The sequence below is a fragment of the Apis cerana genome, linkage group LG15, assembly GCF_029169275.1.
Source record: "Apis cerana isolate GH-2021 linkage group LG15, AcerK_1.0, whole genome shotgun sequence".
Lineage (NCBI taxonomy): Eukaryota > Metazoa > Arthropoda > Insecta > Hymenoptera > Apidae > Apis > Apis cerana.
In genome coordinates, this window is record NC_083866.1 from 1443184 (window position 1) to 1464811 (window position 21628).

General features: G+C 27.1%; 1 protein-coding gene across 14 annotated transcripts in view; it reads right to left on the reverse strand.

The window, feature by feature from the left end:
* LOC108000770 (max dimerization protein 1) overlaps window positions 1-21628 on the reverse strand; it is a 410762-nt gene that overhangs the window by 170039 nt on the left and 219095 nt on the right. For all 14 annotated transcript variants that reach the window (XM_062085369.1, XM_062085364.1, XM_062085375.1 and 11 more), the window contains one exon: window positions 15186-15300. In XM_062085369.1, coding sequence (XP_061941353.1) covers window positions 15186-15300 — 115 coding nt within the window. The remainder of the gene's footprint in view (window positions 1-15185; window positions 15301-21628) is intronic.

Below are 21628 nucleotides of genomic sequence, written 5' to 3' on the forward strand. Positions count from 1 at the left end.
TTTCCAAAACTACCCCCGGACTACCTTACGCATTAACTCCACAATTTCAGCGTCGCGACACAGTATCCACCGTTACCTTTTGTTCCACCCCCCTCGTACACTTTCATCTCTCTCCTTTTTTTCTCATCAGCAACGCGACCAGCCGGACAGTTTCCTTTGTCCCCTGTTTCGGCCCCCGACAAGTCGGAGACAATTTTGTCCCGCTTTCTAATCGCCACCCCCGCGGCCGCCATTATTCCCTGCCATCCCCCGCCAATTGCTTATCTTTGTATCCGGAGCCCCCTTTACGTCTTAGCTTTTTCCACGTGCCCCTCTTGTGAGGCGTGTTTCTCTCTTGAGCAGGAGAGGTGATTACAGGGGATGCTGCGTATAGTGTTCTGGAAGGGTGTCATAAATCGCAGACGGATTCTCTTGTTTTCTCTCTCTCTCTCTCTCTCTCTCTCTCTCTCTCTCTCTCTCTCTCTCTCTCTCTCTCTCTCTCTCTCTCTCTCTTTTTGCGAATCTCTTCGAGTAGATTCTGTCCTCGTGTTATTTTACTCTTCTCTCTCGATTATTTGCATGGAAGGTACCTACTTATCCAGATTTTTGTTTCTTTTGTTTCTTCTTTTTCGAGGGGTTGCTGGAGATTTTTATGAATATGGAGAAGAATGAGTTTTGATGGAATGATGATCTTTACACGTGAAATGGAAGGTAAGCAATGAAGGGGAATTTTTGTTCGATTTTAATTGAATGTTTCATGATTAATTTTTTTCATTTGTTCTTGGAAAATATTAATTTTAGAACGAAAAAGTTTATAATTGGTATTTGAATTTGTTTGGTTTTCAATGTGAAAAAATTGTGGAAATTATTTATTTTATTATATTTTAATGAGATTATTAAGATGAAATTGTATTTATAATTTTTAGTTTTAAAAGTTAATGGATGAAATGATTTTTATACATGACAAATAAGAAGTGAAAAATTGTGTTTTTTCGATTATTGAAAAATATCAATTTTAAAAGACAAGAAAATTTCATAATTGAATCGAAATTATTTGCTTTAAAAATATTTGAATTTAAAAAAATTATGTCATATTTCATAATTTAATAAAAATTATAATAATAGTAAATTATAATAATAAACAATTATTCTATCAATATTATTCCATAATAAAGTATAAATTAATCATTAAAAATCCTTAAAAACATTAGCTATATAGAAAAAAATAAAATAATAGATGATTTTTATTTTTGTACTTTTTAATAAAATAAAATAAAATAAAAAATAAATAAGCTTATTTTTATGATTCTTAAAAGAAACTCAATATATTTTTATTCGTAATTTTTTAAATTTTCTAATTAATATATCTTTGATCTGTATAATTAAAAATCTTGCCATAAAAAATCCATTTGTGACAATTTTGAAGAAGTTAAAGAAAAATTACTTATAACTATATACTATATTTAATAAATATTATTATTATATAATAATAATAAAAAATACTGTATCAAAATATTCACATTAATTTAATTAAAATTAACATAAGATAAATTTGTATTTAATTTACATTGCATGATATGAAATTTTTTCACATATCCATTCAAAAATGATCAAAAATGCTTTCGTTTATTATTATTCTTAAAGAAAAAGAAGAAGCAAAAAAAAAAAGCGATAGACGAAAAGCAACGATTAGATTTTCCCGGCACGAAAGGATCGACGCCACGCTTTTAAGCCGGCTTCCGCGCATTTTACGACAGGAGCCAGGTCTCGAAACCACCCTTATCTTCGTTGTAAACTCATATCAAGTCGAATGGAGGAGACAGTATACACGCACGCATCGAACGATGCCTCATATCTGCGATCCTTGGTGATCTCACCCCTCGTGAAACCTTTTACGACACGTTTTTCCGAGGGGTTGAATGCCTTTTCGCGAAGATGTTTGAAGGTGAGGGTGTTCGAAGCCAATTTTAAATTCTTGGTTTCGTAGATTATCGCTTGAAAGTATTTGAATGCGCGTTTCTTTTTTGGGATGTGATTTGATTGTTAAATTATGGATAAAAGGAGACAAGGGGATTTTTATCCCCTTGTTGTTGTTGTGAGGAGTGTTGGAATTCGTGGATTGAATCGTCAAACGAAAGAATGAAAAATTGATTTCGTGAGGAATTTTACTTTTTAAATTTAAAAAATTTATAAAAATCATGTTATATTGCATAATATCAATATTATTATAAATTTAGATGTAGTAAAATTTGCAATAGATTTTTAAGTGATGGTTGAATTATATTATAAATCTTGCTTAGAAACATAGAGTCTACACATATACACACTTTATGGCTTCATTAAATACGTGTTCACTAAAATTAATCCGGAGGTAGACTATAACTTTCAACTCTAACTTGCTTCCACATATACCTATAATCTCTTTTCCAAGGCAAATTTTCAATAGTTAAATTTTCTAAATTAAATTTAAATTATTCGAAAAATATATTTACAGCTATTTTATTAATTCTATTAATTTTAAAGATATTATATTGATAAATTATACTATCTTATTCTAAATATTCTTCTTACTCTCTCAGAATAATTCTTGTTCTAAAATATTCATTTTTAGATTCTGATGAAATAAAAGAAAAAAATTCTTCAGAAAATTTTTAAACTTTTGCAAATATTCCAAATTACTTCACAAAAAGTTTCACTTCAAAAAAAAACCAAACTTTCAACTTTCTAAAGAACAAAATCTCAAGAATTATCCTGGAAAATCAGAATCTCAAGAAATCTCATTCTTTCTTAACCATATTCTAAAATTATTTAAATCATTCCACAACACAAACTCATCTCAAGAAAAATCCATCTTTACTTATCTCAAGAAAAATCCAACTTAAGAGATTCCTAAAAAATCGAAAAAATTTATCTAAATTCTATCTAAAAAAAATTTTCTTTTTCAAACATTTTTTTTTAATCAAACATATTTTGAAAAAAAAAAAATTCTAAATACTGTTTCATACTGTCTCACAAAGTTAACTCATTCCAAGAGGAATGCATTTCCACAAAATATTTTCAAAAAACAAAATCTTGTAAAATTTTAAATTCTAAATTTAATCATTTCAAGAATTATCTCAAGAAATAGATTTTCAAGAAATTTTATTCTTCCTTAGATTCTAATCTTAAAAATTATCCAAATATCCCACATATATCCCAAATATTTGATCCATTTCCACAAAAAATTTCAAAAAAATTTATCCAAAAGAAATTCATTGTAAACACATTTTGATCCAAAGAAGAAAAAAAATTTTTCAAAAAATTTTTCAAAATTATCCAAGTATTTTATATTCTTCCGTAATAAAGAAAAATTTACCTTTACGAAAAACAAAATCTTAAATCCACTTATATCCCAAGAATCATTTAAAAAGGTAAAATATTCGAAACAACTTATATCCAAAGTAAACACAACATGATAGTAAATTGAATCGATACAATGGCAATCCATGAAATAGGCCAGGAGGGTAACCGAGGGTTTCCCCTTTTCGAACGAAAGTGAAATGGATCGCAACGAGGCATGAATCTGCTCGATTTAAAGAAGTAATTCGCTTTGGTGAAATCAGCTCGCACGTACCGTGGACATTTCTCCGATGAGGGAGCATAAATTCTTTCTTGGCTATCGTATATACCGAAGAATTCTTGTCTTTCCCTCTCTTCGCTCTCTTTTCCTCGTTTTCTTTTCGCCTTCTTTCAGGAGGGATATTTAATGTCCGGGAAAGGACGCTGCCGCTTAGCGACAATTGTGTTTAATTGCCGGGAAAAAAGCATCGTACCCAGCTTTTCCTTCTGACCGTTTCGCGTTTATCGAACTACCGGATTGCGTCAAAGGTTAGATAATTTGAAAAAGGGGGGAAGAAAAATGGGAAAGAGGGGAATGGAAGGATGTTCCTTAATTTTCCAACGACAAATTGGACCGTGTCGAAGTGTCCACCGGTTGTACGGGAAATATATGTTGGACTGATTAGATGGCCCGTTTTTGGGTTTTCGTGAAGTGATCGATAGATATTTTGGGAGTTCGATTTTGATTACGCGGTTTTTGGTGATTAGTGTGAAATGCAGAAAGAAATTTTAGTCTATTGTGAAAATAAAGATCTTTCCTTAATTTCTTTATTTGATCGACGATTCTTAAGATTGTACATTAATAAAAATACGGCTTAATTTGCATTGAAAATAAATCAAAATTTACAATTAGTCAAAAAGAATTGTTTTCACGTTCTTAATTTTCTCTTTCTTTCAATAATAATATAAGTATTTCATTACATATTATATAACACGTAACGAATAATTAATTATAATTAAAAAATTGAGAATAATTAAGAAATTGAGAACTAATTTTTTAAGAAATCTATCTTTAATTAATTATCGTTTTAAAAATGATCTGCTGGTCTATAATATCATATCCTGAAATATTCTAAATCTGTATTTGATAATTTTTTGACAAGTATGAATACTTTTTAAAGATGTCATTCATTTGTTAATAAATTGTATGTCTCCGAATTTTTGAGAATTTAAATATAGTCAAATCTATATTTTTCATCTTTTTCTTCTTTTCATTATTAACAATAATAAATTTTGCAGCTACAAAAATTTTCATTATAAATATTTTAAAACAAACTAACTTAAATATGAACAATATGTTATTAATTACAAATATCTTGAAATCTAAACAAAAACATTTCTTACATTATTTTAATATTTAATCATTTATTCTTTCATATATACATTTATTATATATAATATATATATTATATGTTGTTCTAACATGTAGTAATGAGAAATTCGTCTATCTTGATTCAATAAATACATAACTTTATGTGAACAACTACAATCGATTGAAATATTTTCCCGAATTAATAGACTGCGGCTAAACATATCCGAGATGTGTAACGCGAGAAACGGAATATTCATTACTTGATGCATCTGCGGCCGTTCGTTTCTGGATTGTGCAGCTTGGTGCAATATACATGTGCGTGTCGACCAGGCTGCAGTGTTTGAAGGGGCAGAGGATGCATATGACGCACACGTGCGAGCGCAGAAACCGCTTTTAAACAATGGCCGTGGCCGAGAAAAACGTGGATGTGATATGGGAAAACGTTCGATAAGCATTCGATTGGAAGTTCCAGTTTTCAACTGAAGACGTAAATTGACAATCAAACGAGATAAATATTAGAAAAGGATTGTTGGAAACAATTGCGCTGTTAATAATGAAACGTAAAATGGTTTAATATATTATATGTGGTTAGATTTAGATTAGATTTTAGGTTAAGTTTAGATTAATAGATTCTTATTAATGTTAAATGATTCTTGTTAAATTAATATTGATTAAAGTAAATTATTTTAAATAATCTATAATTTGAAAATGATATAAAGGATGTATAATTGGAAATGATAATGACACTTCAAAATGGATTATAATAAATAATTCATTATTTGAAATTAATTTAAGATATATATATAATTCAAATGATTATTTGGAAATAATAATTCATCCTTTTTATTAGAAATTCTATGCTATAATGGAATTCTTAATAAGGAATCTTGTCTTATTTATGTATTATTTGCTTAATAAAGTTTATAATAGAGACAAAAGAATATAAATTTCAAGAAAAGGAATGTACATATACATAGGAAGAAAAAAGAAAAATAGTTATTTCGTTTCAAAATTATTTGCCTAAATATTTGTTAGTATTTAATGTTATTTCATATAATAGATATGATACATATAATAGATTTATATGTATTATGTAAATTTAATAGGATTTTTATATATTTATGAAATATCCCTTTGGAAATTTGATTCTAAAGATCAAAACAAATGCAAAAATTGTTATAAAAATGTCGATTAAAATTTATTTATTAAATTATAAATGATAATTATAAATAATCGACTTCAAAGATATTCTATGAATATATCATCTTGTATAAAAATTAAGATAAAAAGAGCATTTGTGAAAGAGTTAAATTAGTGAGACATAATGGCAATTGTTAGAGCTTAAGAAATATAGTAAATACATACAAATAAATATTTAAAGATAGGAATATTTTATCAATAAGTTATTAATTTACTATGGATATTGTTTTCATATATTATTAAGATTACAACAATAAATAAAAAAATAATTTAAATTATTATACATTATTTGTTACATATATTTTATTGTATTTCATTTACAATTAATATCATAAAATTGGATATATTATTAAATAAAATTTTAGCTTAATTTTTATTAATATTCAAGTAATGATTTAAAAGTTATTATGCATAATATTTAAATAATAATTAAAAGTTCTCTTCACATGGATATCGATAAAAAATAAGGGATTTATTAGTTTTGATTGTCTTATAATAAAATTTACAAAATCTTTTTCTTGTACTTAACAGAAAATGATATTTTTGATAAAACAAGTCAATAAATTAAATTTATTGTTATATACTAATAAAAAAATAATCGTTTTTTTGACATCTTGAAAATTTAAAAAATTCAAATAAAAACTTATCACTTCATCAATTATTCTGTAAACAAATCAAATATTTTCAATTTTAATGTTTTTTGTAATTCAAACAATAATTTTATAAACAGCTTTTTTTAATTTCTTTAATTATTAATTATTACAAATGAATCTGTCCTCTTGCTACAAGATTTTCTATTAAAAGATTGTTAATCTAAACATTGTTTATTTCCAGTATATAGAGGATTCGTATGTAACACAATTACTGGAGAAAATAATCTAAAAGCCGACAATAGCCGGCCAATGACTTCCATGGAAGCATAATGACGATTCTCTCCGATGCGAAAGCGTTTCCTGCAATTATCCCGGCCTCTAATACGGTGAAACGCGTATTCGTACGGTGGTTGAATAATGTAAATAAAATGCGTACCCGAAGGCATTATGCAGCGTTGCGTGCGTATTCTTCGATCGAATAACGCGCCAGTTTATATTCCACGTAGTGTTGCATCCTGCCTTGACGCAAGGTGGAACCTACGTATATGTCCTACTGGCCAATAAAGCCTGATACGATGTACGCTTGCGGCGTACCACGTGGAATACAAATCGGTCATGCAGCTGCGACGTTAAATTTCACTGTTTATTATGTCACCGAGAATCACAAACCGTGTATGATACCGTCGAGATAGTGTCCGAATTTTGAACGACTTTGATACATTCCCTGAAAGAGCTTTAGGAATAGAATAGCAAAATAAATGTTGAATCGTACGATAGTATGAATTAATGAGAAAAAGTCTTTCGTATGACATATGGATTTGACATATGGATTTGATATATGGATTTGACATATGGATTTGACATATGGATTTGATATATGGATTTGACATATGGATTTGATTGGTTCTTTTTGATAGAAATAGTCTATTGGACGAAAGTTTCGTATTTATTAATAAAATTATTTTATATTGTATAATAAATGAGGAAAGAATTATGTAATTTAAAAAGATTTAAATAATTTTTCTGTAAATAATTTCTAGAAAAAAAGTCTTATAAAGATAGAAATAAAATTGGAATTTATAAATAAATAAATAACTTAGGAAGAAATTCTTGAAAAATTGAATTATTAAAAAAATATTTCTGTAAATAATTTGATTAGAGAGAAAAGACTTTAAAATTGGGTCCTATAAATAATTTAATTTAAAAAAGATTTATTTTAAGCTTCGTATATTTAGCTAAAATAATTTGATTTAACAAAATAGTTTATTAATAATAAATCTTGTAATTAATTTAATTAAAAGCCTATAAATAATTAATAATCCAAATTTCCATTTTTCATTAAATCTTTTAAAAAATTCATGAATAACATCATCAATAATAGACGTTAGATTAGACGATATATTTATATGAAAAAATAATTAGACGAATAATTAGGAGAATTATATCATGTGAATCCTTCTAGTAAATATAGAAAAATTATCAAATAACTTTACATTTTATAAATATCTTTATCTTAAATGTATTCATTGTAGATATTTTAAGAAATGCAAAAATATCTTTTATTAACAAAATAATAATATTGATTTATAGTAAGATTTTGTAAATTTTGTATAATTATACACTTGTATCATGCAAAGTAATATATAATGTAAATTTTGTATACTTTTATTAAACGTTAATTCAATTCTATACAAAATAAAAATAATCCAATTATCATAACGTACTAAATAATGAAAAAAGTTAATTTAAAGGAACAGTTTATATTTTTCCTTGAATTATTCCTCAATTCTAAATGACGTGCTTTATTATCATTCCTAGAGTATAAGCACCGTTTCAACGTTGGTTGAATCGTTGTCACCTCGATTACGGAGAACCGCGACATCGTTTCTAAAACGGAAGCCAACTATTGTCGTGTTCTTTAACGCAATCGCAGTCCCACTTTCCTTCTTCCGCGAGCTACAGTGCATTGCACCGTTGTTATCATGTCCGATGCTATTATAACGCGACAATTAGAAGAATAATATAAATGCTTATCATTTCATTTAAATGCATTTAATATTATAATTCAAAAGACAAGGCTGGAAAAATAAGAGAGAGAAATTTTAAAAAATGAAAAAACAAATAAAAAGTAGAGATAGCGAAGAGGGAGATAAAAATGAAAGCATCAAATCGAGAAGCGAGAATGGAGAGAATCTTTTTTCGCGATGGAATATTGTCCTAAATAAAAGGTAACGGAAGTGACACGGGAAAGAAGATAAGAGGAGAAAGATAAATAGTGTAAGATGAAAGAGGGTGAAAGGTGAGGATACGGTGGAAGCGATAGGGTGAGGTTTAATCTTTCCTCACGAGGAAAATAATAAAGAAGAACAGGAAGAGGGTGAGAGTGTCACAGAGGGAGGGGGAGATGGAAGGGAAAAATATTCGTAAAAAAAGGATGGAATAGAAACAAGTTGTATCCTGTCTTCTTTGCCTCAAAAACTCTAACTTTTATTCAAAATTTTTAAACGAAGTTAAACTTTATTCATACTTAAAATATTTAAAAAAATTATATTTAGATTTTTTCATACATCTTATTTATGTATATTTATATTCGTTTTAACACGTATTACGTAGTACTCTTCAAAATTTTGGATTTTGTAAAAGTCAATATTTAGCTATATTTTGTTAAATTTTATCAAATATTCATTTCTATTTTGAAATTATAATTATATTAAAATTAAAATTTATAAAATTTATATATAAAACAAATCTTTTAAATTTCTATTAAATTTAAATAAATAGTAAATCCGTCACAATAAAATCTTAATTAGAAAAAGATTGCAATTATTTTGAATAAATAACTTATAAACGATTATGTGGGGCATCCAATACATCATATAAAAATACCTCTATAAAGTGGAACAATATAAATTCTTTTCAAAAGAGTGCAACTCATAAATACAAATTACAACTAACGAACAAAAAATTCATCAAAAGAACCTGAAAAAATTCTAAAAAGAAAAGCATGAAACATCAATATCGTATGATAAAAAAAACTTTTAAAAATAATTTTTAAAAATATTTATCAAACTAAAAAATAGTGCAAATAAATATTTTATAAATGTTATAAATAAATTAAAAAATTAATATTTTCAAAATTATAAACAATTTTTTTGTTCATTAAAAAAATGATTTATTTATTTATTTTAAAAATTAATATACTATCTACTTCTTTTTTCCTCGTAAAAAATATAGAAAATTTTTTACATTTATATGTTCTTTCATTCCCACATATACTTTTTATATGTAACACGATAATTTCTGAAGTAAATAAGCTACTCATTTTAAATTAAAGAAAAAATTATTTATATCGTTAAAACTTTAAATTATTAATTTTTCAATCCATATTTATTAAGATTTTTTTTTATTTAACAAGTATCACCTATATTAAAAATTATAAATCTTTTTTTTTATATCCTCTGCAAATAAGAAGAATTAAATTTCGTTTCAAAAAATTTTTGATCAATTTTTGTGCCTAATTTTAATATTATTCGACGAATAAAATTCAAAAATATAAATTTTAGTATAAAAAAATTATTCTATTAAAAATTATAAATATTTAAAGATAATCTAATGTTAATATATACTATGTATGTTTTCCTATTTTTAAACTTAATAAAAATAAAATAAAGAATTTTCAAGTATCCTAAAATCAATGCAAACAAAATTTGATTTTAACAAATAAAAGTTCAATTATCAATTAATATACCTTACTTGAAATACGCTTAGGAAAATTAGAAAATTGCATTATCTACAGTCCAACGAATTTCAATAAAGAATATCTGTATGTACGTCATCATCACTATGAATGACGTAAATACCCTACTTCATCTGTGAAACTGATTCGCCTCAGTAGACACGTAGTTACATACAAAAGCATATGACGTCAAAATAAACCATAATATATATACACTTTTGATGATATAATAATTTCTCGATATATCAAATATCTTTCCTACTCAAATGACACATGAATACTTAAAAGATATAAAAATAGGTCGAAAATTTTGTCAAACCTCTAAAATGAAAATCTGTGATGATGAGAAACTCAGAGACATTCACTTTATCGAGTCGTCAGAATAAGGTGTTGCGACGAGAACAGTGAGATAGAGTGGCGACGGACAATGGATGCGTAGTTAGTAAATTACAAGCTGGCCGGCACAATGCCATGCATCGTGGCGTGCGTGCGTGCACGGTCTATGACTATGCACGCGTGTTTGTCTATGTACCCTCTCCCATCCAACTCGCCTAGCTGTCGCTCCTCTGCCAGGCTATGGTTTACACAGAGAACGGCGTGCACCGGCGCGTATCCACCGTTCGTCCATGCATATAGAGTCCGCGTGGGAGATTTCTCGGTATACATCAATTCGAGCCGCTGCAGGTACCTGTACATTACGCGGCCGTGCATTAGATACCCGCGCCAAGATTTCACCTCTGTCCTCCATTTCCACTGCGCATTCTGTATATTTCGATTTGTGCGGAGCAGTTGGGTGCTGATGAATGACCTAGGTTGGTACATAGAGATTTCTTGATAGTTTAACGTTTTTATGGAATTTTGAAAATGAAAAAGAAGAAAGAAAAAATGCTAATATTTAAGGATCAGATAATTGAACTATTCGTTTCTACTGGTTTCTGTTAATTTCTAATGATTTCTGTAAATATCTGATTTGAGTGCTAGGGAAATCTAGAGATTAATTATGTGTTAGGGATTTTTTTAATTTTTTTAATTTTTAATGGTGTTTTTGTGAAATTTTAGAAATAGATTAGAGAAGAATTAAATTAAGCTTAAAGAAATATAAACTTCTATTAATTTCTATTGATGCATAGAAATTTTGGAATAAATTTTCAGATAAAATCTTTAAAGTAAATCTTTTTGGAATAGATTAATAAATCAGGTTGAAAAAATATTAATATTCTTCATTTCTATTTTTATTTATATTAATTTATTATATATTATATATTACATATTAATCCTAAATTTGATATTTGAATACCAAAGAAATAAGTATACAAGAATATTTAAAAATTTTTTATGTTTTATATATTTTTTATAGAAAATAGAAATGATTTAATCTTTTCTTGTGAATTATTGGAAATAAATTAAAAAAATAAAAATAAGTTAATTTTTAAGAATTAGAATTTTCCTATTAATTTGTGTTTATGTCGATTCACGAATATTTGAATATGAGACCGAGAGAATGATCTGTACGATTTTTTTAATAGTTTGATGTTGCTATGGAATATTTATGATAATAGATTTAGAAAAAAATAACTTCATCTTTAATGAAATGATCTTCGGCTAATTTCATTCAATACAATCAAATTATGTAATTAATAAATTTCTTTAATGATTATTTTTTCACAACAACTTTCATATTTATTTATTCTCTTATATCATCCCTTATCTTATTCTTTTATAATCATCTTTTCTATTTTCTTCAAAGTTCCAAATATTTTCTAGATCGATTACAATTTTAAAATTCAAGATTATGTCAGATAAAAAGAAATAATTATTTCAATAGTTAATTACAATTCTTTTTGCCAATCTTGCTATTGTCTCATGCCATTTTAAATCGATAATGTCGCATGTGACACGAGAATGGTAACGGAGGGTCATATAGCACTCAGCTATGATACAAAAATACATTGGATGATAGGTCTATTCTATACCAAGTCAGCGCTGATAGCTTCCCATCGATTACGTCTCATGACACACCTGCAGTCACGTTCACCAACTAAAAAAAACTTTTCTTAGAACAACCTGACATATCACGATAACTTGTATCACGAAAACATTAAAATCTAACCTATGGAAAGAAGCAAGAAGTCTATGTATCTATCTATCTAAGTTACTAATTAATATAATGCAACTTATGATTATGTAATTTTCGAAAAAAGATCGAAAAATAACATATAAACAATATTATATTATTAAGAATTAAACAATAAAATTATGTATAAAACCTATATATTTAAATGTTATAGCATTTGTTATAGCATATTCTATCTATTATTCAAAAATATTTTAATGTAATAAGTAAGTATATAACAATATTTATAACATATCATATAAAACTTGATCACATATGTGTAATACAAAGGAAAAAATGATTGAGAATATTGTATTAAGTACATTAGAAAGATAAAAAATGTTTATAATCTAAAAAAACAATTGTTTGGAAAGTTTTTATAGAATAATTTTCAAAAAATACAATTTTGCACACAAAATGCAAAATTCAGATAATAAAACTAAATAAAACAATTCATAAAAAAAAAAAGAAAATAAGAAAAATAGTTGCAAATTAAACATTACATTGGTTCGTAATTAAATAAAAAAAAAATTAGATAAAAGAAAAATTCGAGAGTTCTAAGATACCAAAGAAATAACAACAAGAAAAAAATTATAAAAAGAAGAAAAAGAGCTTAGAAAGAAGATAGAAAAAGTGTAAGAGGAAATGAAGCGTGTCGAGGGTACAGGACGAAGAGAAGGAAAAATTAAAGCCGGGGGGACGATCGAACAGGTCTGAACGATGGAAAAGGCCTGACCATCTAATGATAGAGAAAAAGAGCGCGTCTCGTTCGTATTTCGTCGAGAGACGGTTCGTGTAATACTTTATTTGTCCGCCCCTGGACTTCTTTTTCTCCCATCTCTCTTCTTTATCGACCGAGCTCGGTCACGATTCTTTTCACACTCGGCCATCTTTTCCGCCATCTTTCTTGCTAATTACCCGACCCGTTTTCCACCCAGAAATCTCTTCTCGCCCCTTTCCACCTTTCATCCCCATTTTCCTGTCTTTTCTTCCCTTCTCTCTTTTTGTTTCTCTTTTTCTTTACTGTAAGCGAAGATGCATAGATATAGGAGAGAGGCTTGATGCTTTCCGTAAGTGCTTCTTGCTCGTTGATTCTCGCGAGCCGCGAGTTCGTGGAACACCCTATGAAATATTCAAACCGCCCGTGTTCCCCTCGCTGTGCAGTTTTATGGGCAATTTTGGTGTATCTGTTTGCTCGAACTTGCCTCGCGGAGATTAGGTGAAAGAGGAATAATACGTTTCATTGGATAGGATTTCATGACGAAATGGTGCGTGATTATATATACCGATATGAACATGATATTATTTTTTAATAATAAATTAAAAATTTTTTTAATATCATTCAAGTTTTGATTTCGATAATTTTTTACTATCAATCGTAATATTAGAGTTCAAATCAATAGCAAATATGTAAATTAATAATGATCTAGATGGATTTAAAAATGTTTGATGAAAAGATAAAAGATGTTTTATATAGGTTAAGATTTAGTCAGCGTGATTTAATCAGCATAGATTGTTGCGGTTTAATGTGGTTTCTGAACCATCATTAACAATACACGATGTTCGCAAGCTGTCATCTATACTATGCAGAGATGAGAAGTTGTCTAACCTCGAACAAACTTTTCACCATAGGGGTAAGGGGAGAAACCACCTAATTCTCTCCCACCTTCTGACTCTTGACGGTCATATTGCATAGAAATAAGGTCATTGTGTCTGTGACATTCGAAATTATGGTTACAGAATCTCTGTTCTATTTAAGTATTATAGCTTTGCCAATACATTCTACTTCGTCGTTCTATTTTATTTCAATATGCAGTAGTGCTCCATTAACTATCGCAGAATTGAAAATGTGTTCTGAAAAAAAAAAGGTTGGCATTTTGTTTAACGATGCATATATCTTTCTAAGGTATAATAAGTTTCTAAAGGTATGTACATGTTTCAAAAAGTGAAAATTCAATTCCAGAAATTGATGGATATAATTCTATATAATTAAACGAAAAGAAAATTAACTGACAGTTAACCGAACACTATTATATTTCATTTGCATCAAATCTATTCGACCAATAACGAAAATATTAAATATTAACTTCAACTATAGTAATTTAATTTTCAATAGTCTTAAATGGAAGCTAATTTTAAGTCGTTTTCTTCTTTTTGTTTTTTTTTTTCTTTACAATGATCATTATTATTTTAATTTTACATAATCATCGATAAGTATTTCAATAAATTCAGATAAATGCAAAATTTGATATACCTTTTAAGATTATATATGACTTTAAGAGACTTTTGTAGTCACGTATAATCATATATATATTTGTGTCATTATTTATAAAGCATTTCAATTATTGAGATTCTGATCTTTATTATTTAGATTTTATATATTTGCACACAATTTTTGGAGGATCCAAATTTCTATTATTAATTCCATCATTTTCTTTCTTTTTATTTTTTTCTTTTGTACACAAAGTATATACAATTCGTCTTGTTATACTTTTCCTCAGTAACGCATAATTTTGTACTCACTCAGCCATATATTGTTCAAATTTTAAATATGTAATCTATTAAAAACGAGAAGGAAATAATTTAAGCTCGGTATGTAGAGTGCATAATCCATTATAAATGCACGGAACAGAGATCATATTTTTTTTATAATTTTTATGTTTTATAGAAAAAGAAAAATGCTTGTTGTTGCAAATATTATAAAAAAAGATCGTTATAAAAAACTAGCCAAATTAATTTCTATGCCAAAGATCATTATCTTTTGGGATTTTTTAAATTTTGTGATTATGAACAATTTAATTATTTGATGATAAAAATATAAAGTGTTTTTTTTTAATAAATTGAAATTTGTTGTATTGAAATTTTTAATCTTACCTTGATAAAACGCTTGGCCTTAGTCAAGAGGCCCAACGTGGTATGTCTTGAGGTTTCCGGACCTAACGGAACCAACACCTTCAGCTTTTCAAGGCAATTTCTGAGGTGAGCTCTCCTGTAACAAAAAATGCATCAAATATTTAATACATAAGCAATGTACAATTTTTTCTTTAATTTTCAAATACTAATTATAAAAATTTTAAGTTTCCACTCTTAAAAATTTAAAAAATTTCTTTCTTTTTATCTCTTGTATATGCATAAGTATTAAGAATATTAGAATATATTATAATATTAGAATTGTTTAACATGAATATAAATTTAGAAAAATAAAATTAATATTATAATTATAAGATTATTATAACAGGTTCCATTTTTTTTTAAAGTTTTAACATAATAATACAAAATATAATCTTAATTAAATTTTAACATATCATAATTTACATATCATAATCTGAATATCATAATCTTAAGGTATAATCCATTTTATAGTTAAATCATGATGGCCAATTAATTTTAACTACAAATCTTAATGTCTACTCTTGGCAACTACCTATTATAATAAATTCAGTCTTCAAAATTCCTATTATTTTAAACATATAAAGTAAGTATGTACATTTTTTATTATTATATAACTATATAAATTCTAAATTAAGAATTTATATACACGAAAATAATAAAAATTTTTTATTATCTTTTGCAATTTATATATTATAATAAAACACAACAAAAATTGTTTAAATAAAGAAAATATCACAATTATTTCATTAAAAAAATTATCATAGATCCAAGAATATCACAGAATTTTTATTTTCAAATTATTCAATTACTATTATCTATACCAAAATTAATATTCACAAATTTCATTTTATTATTTATCTTAAAATATTTTTAGCTTTAAAAACGTGCATAATTCTTCTCAAATAATAAATTGGAAGACTATTTTCTAATTGAAAAGAAAAAATATATTTTCAATTTTTTCTTTATTTCATATATATACAATTATATAATAATATTTCAAAAATTGTCTTTAACTTCTTATTTCAAGATCCTCTATTTTAATACTTCATTTATCTTTATTTATTTACTTATTTATCTTTTGCAAAAAAAAAAATTCTTGAAAAACAATTTTTCAAATATTGGAAGCAAATTAGAATCGTTACTTCGTTTAAAAAAAAAATAAATAAATTTTTCAATAAAAAGATTCTACCGACTATATAATACCCACAGAAGAACTATTAAAACTATCCAAAACCAACGTGCACACAACGTGCAACATTTTACCCACTCACACCTATATCACCATTCCGAGCAATGGCGGCCAATTTCACGCGGACCCGATTCGTCTTCTCCGGAAAGGTTTTCGAATTACCCACCAGGCCAGAAGGAAACCACGCGGGCGGCATTCGTTTTTCGCGTCACGTATACGGCCACCAACGAATGGAGCGGAATCCAGCCGGCAAACAGACGGCGAAATTGAACGGGGTTATCCCCATCGGCTGCTTACACCACGGGTCGCATGGAGAGTCTACACGCCAGAGTTGGCCGCCGCGAAAGTGTCCGGAAGAAAGCGATAAGATCCCGATTATCGCGGCGATCACGGCCCATTAGTTGAACGAATCGCGCGATAAACATACAACCGGAATACCAAAGCGGGGAACCCCATGGCGATTATTTTTATTGGGTGGGGGAGTGTCGCGCGGCGAGCCGGGATCGCTTCCTTTTTCGACGGTTGGAGAGATTTAGTTTGGGTCAGAGAGGATGGTCCGATGGTGGTGATTTCGCTATCGGTAAAGTTGGATTGATCTTTTTTCTTTTTGGGATGTGGTTAGTTTGAAGGTTTTTGAGTTTTATTTCCGTGGAAATGATGCGAGATAGTGATTTCTGAAAGTAAAATAATTTTAAGATTTTGAAGTAATACGATATTTATTTTGGTGTAAGATGGTGGTTCTTGAAATTGTATTTTTCATTTATCATTTTATTATTTTTAAATAATAAATTATTTCGAAACATAGTCGTGATTGTGGAATATTTATAAATGATCAAAGTTCAGGATTGTTTTTTTTTTTTTTTTGAATACAGTTCAAAGATTCTTGAATTTTATTTTGAAAATAGTTTGAGATCAATGGAAACGATATAGTAATTTCTAAAAAATAATTTGATAGAATTTATACAATTATTGTTTAAGATTTTGAAATACAATAATTTTAAAATATTGTGATCGTGGAATAAATAGTAGAAACTAGAAATTTCGTTATTGGTTTTAAATTAGTTTTTTTTTTGTTCGAAGATTTTTGAGTTTTATTTTAATAGAAAGATTGTGAAATGATGACTTTTGAAAATAATAGAATTTATACAATTTTTATTTAACATTAGAATTATTCGTCAAAATGATTTCACATGTTATTTTATGATTACTAAAAATGATGTAATAAAAGTGCTTAGTAAAATATTGTATTTTATTGAGAGAAATATAGTTGCACATTATATAAAATAAATATCAAGACAAATTATCTAATCTAATTTATTACAAGTTACTAATTCTAAAATTTTAAAATAATGAATTAAAACATAATAATCGTGATTATGAAATTTTTATAAATAATCAGATGATTTGCAACGTTCTTTTTAAATAGAATAAATTTGAAATTATATTTTATTTCGGCGAATAAAATTTTAGATTAGTGAATATTTAAAAGAATATGGAATAATAACTTTTATAAGATTTGTATTTTGATAAAATTTATATATTTATTCAAAAAAGTTTTAAAATCAGAAAGAAAAGAAAATTGAAATTTAATTTCTTTTCGTTAAAAATTGTTTATTTTCATTAAAAATTAAAAAGCATGAGTTCCGACTCAAAAGTAAAAAATCAACAAATATAAAACGTCCCTTAAATTTTCTAAAAAATCGAATTAATAAATTATACAAATCCAAATTTAACCCATTTCTATCGAAAATTATTTATTCCCATTAAAAAAAGCATCTCAAGCACCTAAAAATCCGCGATAACAATTCTTAAAGTACAATATTTACTTCATAACATAATTTAATTTATAAGATATCCACAAATCCAAGTTTAGTCTCTATTAAAAATTAAGGAAACAAACCGAAATACCTAAGAATCCACAAAAAACAACCCCAAAAAATATCAACGCGCCTATACGCATGTCCCAGACGCTTGAAGATTTATTTCCCCCTTCTAGCAATAATAATCCGTGTCGCGTCACGTGTGGCAAACACGCGCCATTACAGCCATTTAATTATAACTTTATACCCGGTTTATTGTCCCGTCGTGGAAAATGGAGACAACGACGCCTGTGTCCTTCGCCTCGGCCAGCTACGTCATCGTCGTCCAAACAGTGCGGGCAAGACGGTGGAGAGAGGATGCGCGTTTGCACGTACGATTTTATGAGAAACAATAAGCCCGGCTCCAGCTTAATGATGTCATCAAACGGTATTATGTCTCGCGGGCCGCGGAGTGGACGGTTTCCGGGGTTGGATGGATGCATTCTACCCGCGGGACGCTGTTATGCACGGCCATTTAGGAAAAGGGGTTCCGTGTTTAAGCGGCCACGACGAAGAATGTAGTTCTGACGTACAGCCTGGACGAAACGATAGCGTGCTCTACAGTTTCAGTATTTTATAGGCAATTTCAGTGTTTTTCGAGACCAATCTATTCGAATTTTACATATAGCTAATATTGATGGCGGAACAGTTGGAAATTTTAGAAAAAGATTTATTAAAATTTGTATAATTAATTAATTATTGATAAATTTATGTAAAAATAGAAATAACATAATGTGTAAATAAATTCATGTAAAATATTTGTTCCATTTTGTATTGAATTGCTTGTAACTTGTTAAGTAAGCTTCAACTAACATTTTTGTACATATCTTTTATATTTGTTTTGACGTCTTGAATTGATCTTTTAAAAATATTTCATAAATAAATAAAACTTTCTCTAGAAAAAAATCAACCATAGTTACTATTTTTTTTCTACAAAGTTAACACGTAAAATAAGAATGAAAATATAAAAAAACAAATAAACGTTTTATTGTTTGAGAATAGAAAGATATCTCCTGTACACTTTCGTCTGCTAAATTTGAAAATCTAGTTGTAAAAATTGCCAGTTTATAAAATACACTTTTATAATTTTAAAATTATATTATTAAAATTAAAATTGTGATAAAACCGATCGATATAATCCTGCATAAATTCACTCATCTCGTTGAGAATAGAACAATATATCTTAAATCAACGATATTCAAATCCGAATATAAACCATAAAAGAAGTAAAACAAAAGAGATATTACACTTTTTATATCCCAAGAAAATATTATATCCCAAAAGTGTGAAACGAAAATAGGAAAATCCATCGTGTGCGATATTGACCGGCGCAGAAATAGTTTGATCAACGTTCATCTGAGAAAATCCGATCGCTGGAAATTGAATATCTTATGGGGGTGGATCGCACGGTTGACGTGATCGAAATTTGCAATACCTGTGTGACGTGCAACGTCTCGTCGAATAAAAAAAATTTAATCAAACGTTTCGAACCGTGGAAAATTTCCCCTTGAAAGAATCCATCGTCCATCCGTAATACCGAATAAGGTGATGATTACGAGTTTGTACGGATATCCGGTTGAAAAATTGGCTCGCTTCAACTTTTCGTCCTCCTCGATAATTTGAATAAAGTTTCACCGATTTTTAAGGAATAAGATATAACTGGGGGATAATTCTTCGTTGAAGTTTATAGGGTAACATACTTTGGAGAAGTTTGCTAATAAGAGTGGCAGAAATTTTATGTTTCGAGACTTTATCAAGGGAACTGATAAAGAAGACCCTTTTCTGCTCGTGGATACTTGGGAACATTGTATTTGACGAAGTTTGATATGAAATTTAATATTTTTCACGAGGGTTTAATAGAAGAAGAATTTTATTATTTTATTTTAAGTTTTTTATTGTCCTGGAAATTTACATTCTTTGAATTTTTAAAGATGATTTTCGTATATAGAATATAATTTAATTTATATTCTTATGTAGTGAATAATAGAAAAAAATTTGGAAAAAATGGATTTGGCAGGAAATTTTTTTTAAAAATGTTAATTTTCTAAAATGCTGAAAAATTTTTCAATTAATAAATTAAATTCAATTAAATTATTTTTCTTTATTTCAAATATTAACTTAAAATTACTTTGTTATTGTAAGAATTTCAAATTTTTCTTATTAGAATAATTATTTGTATAAATCATGATATATACATATGTATAAAAATTAAAAATAATTCATTACATCTTTGATATTTAAAATAAATTTAAATATTAATAAATTTATAATTGTACAAAATATTCGTATTGAAATAAATTTTTATATGAAGAATGATAAAAAGATTAAAAATAATATTTATTAAATCATTTTATAATTTATTTAGAAAATAAACAAGAATATGTTTAAAAAAAGGAGAATAGGATTAAACTATTATTTTTATTTGATGTTATTTAAATAGTAATTGCTTCTGTTTATATGAATTTTAAATAGACATTAATCACAATTATCTTTAAAATTAAAACTTGTATTTTGTTTTTTACTATTTATTATATTGTTTTACTATTTATATTTAGCAAATGATAAAAAAAATCAAAACTTGTTTAGTCACAATTAATTTAAAAATAAATAATAAATTATATTACTTGATTCAATTATCAGAATAATTATAATGAATGCAATATTTAATTTAATTCTATACTCGAATTTTTATCAAAAATAGTATAAAGAAATCTTTGAAATCTTTTCAAAAAACAAATCATAAAAATTGCAATAATTAAATTAATCTCTATATAAATTTAATCTTAAATATTTCTCAATTTTCTTAAATTCCCTAAATTGTATAAATAAACTATATAACAAAAATTACTAGAGATTAAATTAAATTACATTAGTTTTGTAATTGCAATATATAATCAATTATTATCAATTATCTCTTATTTCCTAAAAGAAGATTAACAAAATTTTCTAGAAATATTCCATAATATTTTTTTTTATATAATTTTAATAATATCTAAATATCTTTTATGATAAATTTTCTCAAATTCTCTAAACAAATTGTGCAGTGGAAATCACTAGAAATTAAATTAAATTATATTAAATTATCTTTATCTAAAGTTCCTTAATACTTCCTTAAAAATCATACGTAATAATTTCAATATTAATAAACTTACCAATCTTATTGTTTAAAAAGAAAAGACAATAAATCCATCAAATTTTCCACCATTATAAAAATCCCAATAATTAAATTAACACTCTCATATTAATTCAATTCATATATATATCTCAAAATCAATTTCCTTAAATTCCCTGAAATATAAAAAAGATCTATAAAAAGAAAGACCTCGTCGGAGATTCGCAGTTAACAACGCATGGTAATTACAGTAATTGCAATTAGT